The following is an 8,803-nucleotide window of genomic DNA, read 5'->3' as shown; positions in this document are numbered from 1 at the left end:
TTTTTATCTGAGTCATGTGGGTGTCGCCACCGACACGCCCCTTTAGGAGGCTCACGGCAGGTCCTGAGTCTATTGACACATTCTCGCGAGATTTGCATCGGCAACACATTCTTGTGAGATCGGGAGCAAGTACAGCGGCTAAATAAGGCGCAAACATTAAATCTGCATCGCACCACACTACTGGCGCAGCTTGAACCGCATAACCATGTTTTTTAAGAACATGTTTGCGCAGACTGTTGTCGGTCCCTTTAAGAAAAGTCACATGACGGTCACATGATGCGGAAGACGACTGATTTGTTTCAGCGTTGTTGTGTTTACATCTACAGCTTCTTGTCCACAGACCGCGTGCAGGTGCGTTCAGTAAATGAGTAAAAAAGAAAAACAAAAACATCGAAGTTTTTATTATCCCTTCATGATAAACTCAAACTCCCATTTAAAGACAGGAACGTGCTTTACTTCTTTGGTGCCAGAGCTGTACCTGCTATAACAAAGTCGAGGTAGGATGAATGTAAATGATAGAGATGTTAGTGTATAGAGACGCATGCATAACCTATGCTTACGCAGACCTAAAGCACATGCCACCTTTCTTATCCTCCTCGTATTGCTTATGAAGGTGTGCCCCAACTCTCGGATGCCTCTAACATTGTGTTTCTGTCCGTTTCAGCAACAGGAATAAGTGAAAACTCTGCAGTGTTTGGATGAAGTGACCATGAAGCAGGACAGCGATGCTGCGAATGTCCCTGCATGCTTCATATCAAAGCATGAAGGTTTTCTTGGACGTATCAAACACTTCATCAAAGACTTTGTGGTGACTGAGATTGATGTGACCGGGCAGCGTGTTAACACAGCAGCAGCCAGTCAAACACCAGCCTGTGCCTCCTCAGATCAAAACAGTGAGACCAGCGTAGAATTTAAGGAGAATAGTCATTTCTCAGTCTCACAGGACACTGATGATTCAGCTGACTGTGGGGAAGATGTCACCACACCCAGTCCAGGCACATTTGATTTAAGTGTGATTTTAGGCCAGTCAGTCAGCGAAGAGCTTGAGCAGTTTGTGTTGACTCTCAAAGATGAAAAGCCAACCAAGCAGGAGCTCTCTCTGGGATGCTTCACAGACAAACACCACCGAGCCAACGTCCACCGGGCCGTCAGACACCGCTTCCCCTTCCTCATGACTGTCACTATTCAGCCTGAGATCAGGGTGAGGGAGGACCCAGATTACAGAGAGCTCTCCCAGCTGGTCACAGAGGATGAAGCAGAGGACTTCTTCAGGTTCATAGACGCCAAAGTGCGAGGCTCATCCTACACGTTTGGACCTGACGACGACAAGGAACACAGGACGGCGGTCCACCACTTCCTGAGCCGAAGGTTCGGCAAACTGGTGGAAACCAAAAGCTTCAGCGACCAGGGGACGACAGCGATCTCAGTTAGGCTGAGAGAGCAGGGGAGGCCCAAGAAGAGAACCGCAGAGGAGCGCAAGGAGGAAGACGTTTACACAGGTGAGGTGTACAGTTGTTGAAAACAAACTGTTTTCTCAATTAATACTTCAAATGTCTTGAAAAAGGGAAAATGCTCCCAGAGCTCAAGGCAACATCTTCTAATTGCCCATTTTGTCCAACCAAAATATTCAGATTACTGTCACATAACACAAAGAAAACAGGCCACCTCCAAAACAATTGTCACTCTTCAACATCACCAATTAATCAATTATCAGAATCCATTAATCAACAAATTGTTTCAGCTCCAGTAAGGTGATAATCGTGTCACAAAATATGTGCTTTTCCCCACGTTTGTATCTGCCCGTTTGTTTGGCTGTTGAACTCAGATCATTTGGCAGTTTCTTAATGTTTGAGCCAAGTCTATTGAAAAAAAAAAAAAAAAACTACAGTGAAAGCCTGGAAAAGTATGAGAAAATACATGTCGGACAAGACATTTTCTGTTATTTTACTCAGTCAGATGACTCTGATCATGAGATGACTCAGCATACATTATCCAAGTCACACAACAGTTATTAGATATATCTAGCAAATCATGACGGTCATAAGAGAGGAAAGTATTCAAAATTTCAAATCAGATTTCCAATAAGCACAACACAGCTGTGTTACATGTGTTTGTGTGTGTGTGTCCTCTCTTTCAGCTTTCACCCTTTGTAAGGAGAACCTGGAGACCCTAGAGGCCATTAGCTACATGGCAGCAATTCTCGGGGTACTGCCATCAGATTTCACCTATGCTGGCATCAAGGATAAGAGAGCCATCACCTACCAGTCCATGGTGGTCAAGAAGGTCTCACCTCTACGGTAGTTCTGCGTTTCATTCTACACGAATAGTTGCACCAGTCCGAAGATGCTCTTTACTGTCATTCATTTTGAAGCCTCAATGAATGCCTGAAATCAGTAGGAAATAAGGCCTTCTTTCTGTTCCAAGCACTCATTTATTTTTCTTTTTTACTAGGTTGAAAGAGAAGACAGCAGAGTTCGAGAAGAGAGGGATGAGTCTGTCTCAGATCCGCGCCGTCGGTGAGCCCCTCAGGCTTGGGCGACTGCAGGGGAACCACTTCGACCTGGTGGTCCGCGACCTGAGACCACACGGGGCCAGTGACACACACTCCTCCGGTGCAGACACACACACTCGCCTGGAAACATTGGTAAAGGAAGCGGTGGAGAACGTCGAGGTAGTTTTTTGTATTTCTCAGCACAGTATATGCTTACAACAGTGCACTCTCTGAACAAATTGTGTCCCAATCTAGATACACACAAGTATCATTTTTTTTACATGTGAGCCACCACAAATTATCCAATTCTATTTTCTCATTTAACAAAAGAACATTTACAAACTAAGTGTTTCCTGTGTTGCAAGATCCTGATATGGTTTACAGAGCTACATTTTTGTCTAAAAACTGTTAAAACCACTTCAATGAGCCACCATTGCACTGAGTCACATGCTCTTTCATAATGATGAACGGGGTCACTGTTGTTTACTTTGAGTGCTGCAGCTGTAAATACTCACAAAAACCCAAAATGTGGATTAATATGCAGCTAAAAATAGTCCCCAGTAAATTCACTATTTCCTCCCTTCTTCAAGAATTCCCTACAACAGCTGTGCACTGTTTTTTTTGTAAATATAATTAAAAAAATATATATATTTATAAATGTTGTAGATTTCAGTGGGGACCCACAGGCTTTGTGCAAAGTGCCCCAGACAGGGCATTAAAGACGGACGATGCTGAAAGACAAACTGCTTTTTATTGGATTTATTGATGGTCAGAAAGACATAGGACGCCTGGTGTTTCTATATCCTGCTGTTTAGTAGTTTTGGACACATGCAGGTGATACAAATAATTCACCACTTCCACATTTACCCGGTTTGTTGCTCTTTGCAGGCCAGAGGTTTTGTCAACTACTATGGTCCACAGAGGTTTGGGAGCGGGCAGAGCGTTCAGTCTGACTGTGTGGGGCTGGCTTTAATCAAAGCAGACATGGTAAGTGTTGCAGACAGTGATTACGCAGGTGAACCCAATGGTACCACCCTTCATGCTGTGACTGTGAAATGAGGCCGAGCAGCAACGGGGTCCTCAAAGACTGCGCTGTGTTGTCGGTGTGTGTCGTGACGTATGCTGCTGTGTGTGGGTCAGGTGGGCGCCGTGCGTCTCTTCTTCACGCCAGAGGAAGGCGATGATCCTCAGAGCCACGCCAAGAGACACTTCCTCCAAACAGGTGAGAGCGAGGTCAACGCTGACTCATTTTAGTTTTGTTTTTCCTGGAAATGGGCAAAAATGATGTGAAAGTCGCTTCTCAAGAACATTTCAACACAATTTTCTGGAAGTAAAAGTAGCTCTACCCAGTTCTTCTAGTTACTTCATTGTACTTCCTAGAAAACCCAACAAGTATTATTAGTTTTGTTAATGTAGAAAATTTTAAACTGATTTGTGGGGTGTTAAAAGGTTGGAAATTCCCTTAATGTACATCCTTTTTTCTTTATCACTCTTTCCTTGTTCTCTGTATCAGATAACGCAAAGGAATCTTTGGCACTGATGCCGTTGTCAAAGGCCAGGGAGCGGCTGATGCTCCGAGCCCTGAACCGCTATGGTACAGGTCCGGATGGTTGTGCCCAAGCCTGGCTCAGCCTGCCCCACAGCATGAGAGTCTTCTACCCACACGCCTACTGTAGCAGGTCAGCTGTGAGGAAAATAACAAGATCAAATACACTTTATGATGGGATTCATGCCCAGTTCAAACATACTGTAGCTTTTTACCGTTGGTGACTGAGCAGCTCTGTTGCAGCAGCTTGGAGATAAGGACGTTTCTCATCTGCACTATGGCAGAGACTGTTAAAAAATGAGATAACATTGTTTAATTTCCACAGCATTCAGTTTCAGTTACCGCACTTACCGTTGATCTGAAGTTCGTTACAGAATCCTCAAAGACTTTTAAGATTTTTTATGCTATTTATCTGGTATATAATATGTTGCATAATAAGCCATAATCAGTTCCCAATGCCTTGTCTGATATTAATAATTGTGCCGATCTGTTTGTTGCTGGTTGTCAGAGTGTGGAACGAGGCAGTGGCACACAGGCTGACGACTCTGGGTCACCGTGCCAGGCGAGGAGACCTGGTGTGGACGCAGGAAAAACTGGAGGACACTGGAGAAACCAGCTTGCCTCAGGTAAGACAGAGGAGGAGAAAGAAGACATTTACTAAGACATTTATTTCATTTACCAATATTTTAACTACAGTGCTTTGAACAGGATGCATGTTTAGATGCTGGAGGAAGCCCACTGTTTCACAGTATACCATGGTATGAAAATTGATGGTTACATACCCTGTACATTTGCTTATCTGCAGTATTAAATTCTGCTGTATGGCAGTAGTAGTAATAACGACAATAATGATAATTGTGTCATACCACATAAATGGGATATTCTCTGAGACACCGCAGAAATCTCATTCCATTTGAACCCTAATCAGCACTGCCCTTGTGCTTGAGAACGTGAACTCCTTATACTCCAAAGGAGAGCGGAGGCGGGTGTGGGTGGGTGTGTGGGGGGGTTGATAGTGTGAGCATCAGCATGTGTGAAGCAGGATCTCCGTGTCCTGGAAGATTACAATGTACCAAACAAACGGGAGAAATTCCGGGCAAATATTATCTGTGTTTATGGACACAGGTTTCCCATGTTTTGTGTCCAAGTGACTCATGGGGTCAACAATCTTTGAAATCCGTCCAATATTGAGCCACAACAAAACTGAGAGAGGGCGAACATCAGAGAAGCAGCAGGGAGAAACAGAATATTTTCACACCTAACTAAGGGATTATTTTCACCAGACATTATGACCACACAAATTTAAATATATTAGACTTAAATAGATTTTCCATTGGAGTCACTGAGCATATCTTAGCAACCTAGTCACCTTTCCCTCTTTGCTTTTTCAGATCCATGTGGTGACGGACCAAGAGGAGCAGGAGGGAGTGTACACACTGGGACAAGTATGTAGTTTAGGGGAATACTTTTACCTTAAATGCTACTATTTCCCCTCCTCTCACTTGTTGCTACTCCATTTGTATCATCCTGTCAGGTGTTGCTGCCCATGCCGGGAAACACCGTGAAGTATCCGGAAAATGCCATGGGGACTTGGTTCCAGGAGAGACTGGCCAGAGATGGACTGGAGGAGTGTCGCTTCAGAGTCACCAGCCTTAAACTGAACCTGCCTGGCTGCTACCGCCCCCTGCTGGCGTTTCCACGCAACATGCGCTACCAGCTGAAGAGAGCAGCCTGTGGGGAGGCAGGAGGAGGAGGAGGAGAGGTGACAGGGGGCAGCAGCAGAAGAAGTGACGGGCGGCTGAACGGCACAGCAGGAGAGGGGAAGCAGGACTCCCCCGCTCTCACCTTGAACTTCGACCTTGACTCCTCCTGCTACGCTACAATCTGCCTCAGAGAGATCATGAAGTGTGACCCCTAGAGGTCAGAGGACATTGTCCCTGTTGTATTTCTACATACCTTTTCTTGTTTTTAGTGGAAAAAAAAGATTTTTGTAACCCATCATTGTGATACATTATCAGTACCCTTTTGGTTTGTTGTTGAAGTAATGATCATAAGACTGTATACGAATGTGCAACTGAGAAAACAAATGTGAACAAATCTAAATGTAAAACTGTGGAAACAGTATTTGTGTTTTGTGCCATGAATAAAAATGATAAAGATTCCATCCAACAACATTCTGAGTCTGTTTTAAATATACTTTATTTCAGCTGTTCCTGCAACACTCAGATTCTTTGAGAAAAAGAAACCAGTAACAATGACTAACAGTTTAAAAATGGGCAAAAAAGCAATTCAAAAATATTGATTTAAAAACTTTGTGACCTGGAACAAAATCTGCCTAACAATTGCATCCCCTCCAAATTAGGATTAATCTGCAAGTTCTCACAGCTGGACATAATACAATAAGCTCAAAAATCATTAGTTTTGCCGACTTGCCTCTGAATGAAGTGGAGTAGAAGTATAAAGTCACATGCGCCTCATAAACTGTCAGCTGATTGTAGTGTACACTGGGTCTGTTTTCAGTACATTTTGTCACTTGATTTTCAACACACTGCACACTGTACTGACCACTAATCACCACTAGATGGAGACCTCATACTTTGACAGCCGCGTTAAGTGTGATGTGTGAATTTACTTTAACTGTTCTGGAAAAGTGAGAGCGTTTAATTTCCTAAGTGTCCACCAAATTACCCTCAGCTGTGTTGGCGTGATATTGAGTTCCTTATCTGAGAGAAAACAGCACCTGCACCACATGACGAACACGCTAATGATGTTTATGAGTGTATCACTCCTAATCTCAGACTAAATCCATCATGCAAGCTCATATGATCCACTGTAATATAAAAAAAAAGCTGTACACTAGCAGGAGAGGCATTTCAGAGCCAATATAAAGTATAATGAAGCATAAAAACCCTGGTGTAATTATGCTGCTGAGGGGCACCATTCGATCTGGACTAAAATTGAGCCAGCTTCGCCTCCTGTTACTAATTTATGCAGTTTTGATGAGAATGTTTAAAGACAGTTGCACATAAAACCTCCCTCGTAAATAACTTGTGTCAGATATACCTCTGGGCTGTTTTTAGTACCCGTCACTGTAAGCAATGTGAAAAGTGACTGACTATATGGATATTTTAGTTGGAGGTGGGTTCTGACATGCAGCCTGTCATCAACCCATAGCGCTGTTTGATAAAGTATCTGCCTGTGAGCTAAACTGTCTGCCAAAGAGACACATTAGCAGTAATGAGTTTCTTCCCAGGTTGAAGACTTTTGTTCTAAAACGACACACTATCCACCAGAAAGGAGAGTGGATAATTGGAATCCTTGCAGTAACACTTTACAGACGGAATACTACACTGGATATTGAGAGTTTTAATGTTTTTCGCCCTGGGAGTCAAACTTAATCTTGACAGACGACATGAAAATTGTCCTTTTTGTATCTTGCATTAACACTAATGGGAGTCTTGTGTGGGGTGAGTCTCCATGCCCCCCCCAGGTGGCATAAAAGCTGCATATTTAAGTATGAAGCTCCTTGACCGCTCATCGGTCTCATTGCATCCTCAGGATTTTCAATGTCACCTTACCTGTAGAAGTCATTTTCAGAGTGTATCAACTAACAACTTTCATCACAGAACATCATAAGACTCCATCTGAGGTTTAAACAAATTAGACATAATGTATTAAGCTTGAGAGATCCTGGGAGGCAAATTTTGTTCCATTTTGGCAGAGCTAGGCTGGCTGTTTCCCCATTTCCAGTCTTTATGCTAAGCTAAGCTAAGCAGTCGCTAGCTGTAATTTCATATTTAACATACAGTTGTGAGTGTCATGTCTGGTATCAATCTTCTCATCTAACTCTCAGCAAGCAAGTGAATTGCCCAAAACGTGAAACTATTTCCTTTTGAAAAGTCTTTCTCAGTTGTTTCTGTGGTAGCTGTGACAGCTTTACCACCCACGTGTTCTGTCTGTTCTTCATTTCCTGCCTTTCCCATTTTCTTTTTTCAAATTTACACTGATTTTGATCCTATAGATGTCACATCCAGTTCAATTCAGATAGCAGAGCTGCGATCACTGTGAAGTTCTGCTGTGGTCAAAGGTTTCTGAAGACTGTAAAGCTTGTGTTGCATTCAAGGTATTGAGTCAAACATGTTGGGATATTTGTCGAATGAGCAAATATTCTGCCTTGTTGAAAGACACTGTTTCTAGAAAACACTATCATTTGTTTTATGACAAATAAAACTTTAAGATAGACAATGACATGTTCACAAGGACAGTGTCCCTGGAGGAATTCAATTAAGACATCCCCAATACAAATGAATATGATCCATCACCGGCTGGCACACTTTGGGGATTCTGTACTCAGCCACATCAGTACAGCACAATATATCTTACATTTTGTGCAAAGACCCAGTACACTTTCACATCAAAAGGGCACTGGCGAGTATAATCGTTCTGATTCTACATCACCGATAGTGGGAACGGGACTACATCTCGCTCAGCTGTGATTCCTCCACACAGACAGAAATGGGTGAGTGACTTCTGCGCTTCCTCGGGCTGAATGGCGCTCCAGCCGGCTGTAGATAAATGTTGACCCACTTCAGCGGCAAAGATGACAACTTTACTGCACGTCTTGCTTAGTTGAAAAGCAGAGCAAAGTCTTGAGAATGAGAAGGAAGTCATGGGTCATGAAAGACATTTACTGTGGACGCAGAGTGATATATTTCTCCTCGCAAGGAGAGATGGAGGAAGAGGGGGAAGCCGGGGGTTATGAAAGA

The 8,803-nt window shown here is 43.3% G+C and overlaps 1 protein-coding gene across 2 annotated transcripts; it reads left to right on the top strand.

Annotated features, from left to right (window-relative positions):
- The first annotated feature begins 260 nt into the window (after positions 1–260).
- On the top strand, positions 261–6,208 carry pus7l (pseudouridine synthase 7 like). 2 transcript variants are annotated; one of them, XM_076721684.1, is made up of 10 exons: positions 261–351; positions 665–1,499; positions 2,138–2,297; positions 2,452–2,671; positions 3,380–3,478; positions 3,632–3,713; positions 4,005–4,170; positions 4,546–4,663; positions 5,429–5,482; positions 5,572–6,208. In XM_076721684.1, exons 2-10 carry the CDS (start codon positions 710–712, stop codon positions 5,953–5,955), a joined length of 2,073 nt encoding a protein of 690 aa, XP_076577799.1. In that variant the 5' UTR covers positions 261–351; positions 665–709; the 3' UTR covers positions 5,956–6,208. The 2 variants fall into 2 exon arrangements, with proteins under 2 accessions (XP_076577799.1, XP_076577798.1); XM_076721683.1 differs by having other exon boundaries at positions 272–497; positions 5,572–6,204.
- The last annotated feature ends 2,595 nt before the right edge of the window (positions 6,209–8,803 follow it).

This window comes from Chaetodon auriga, chromosome 22 (assembly GCF_051107435.1).
Source record: "Chaetodon auriga isolate fChaAug3 chromosome 22, fChaAug3.hap1, whole genome shotgun sequence".
In the NCBI taxonomy this organism is placed as follows: domain Eukaryota; kingdom Metazoa; phylum Chordata; class Actinopteri; order Chaetodontiformes; family Chaetodontidae; genus Chaetodon; species Chaetodon auriga.
Note: the sequence above shows the minus strand (reverse complement) of the source record. Positions and strands in the feature narration are given on the sequence as shown.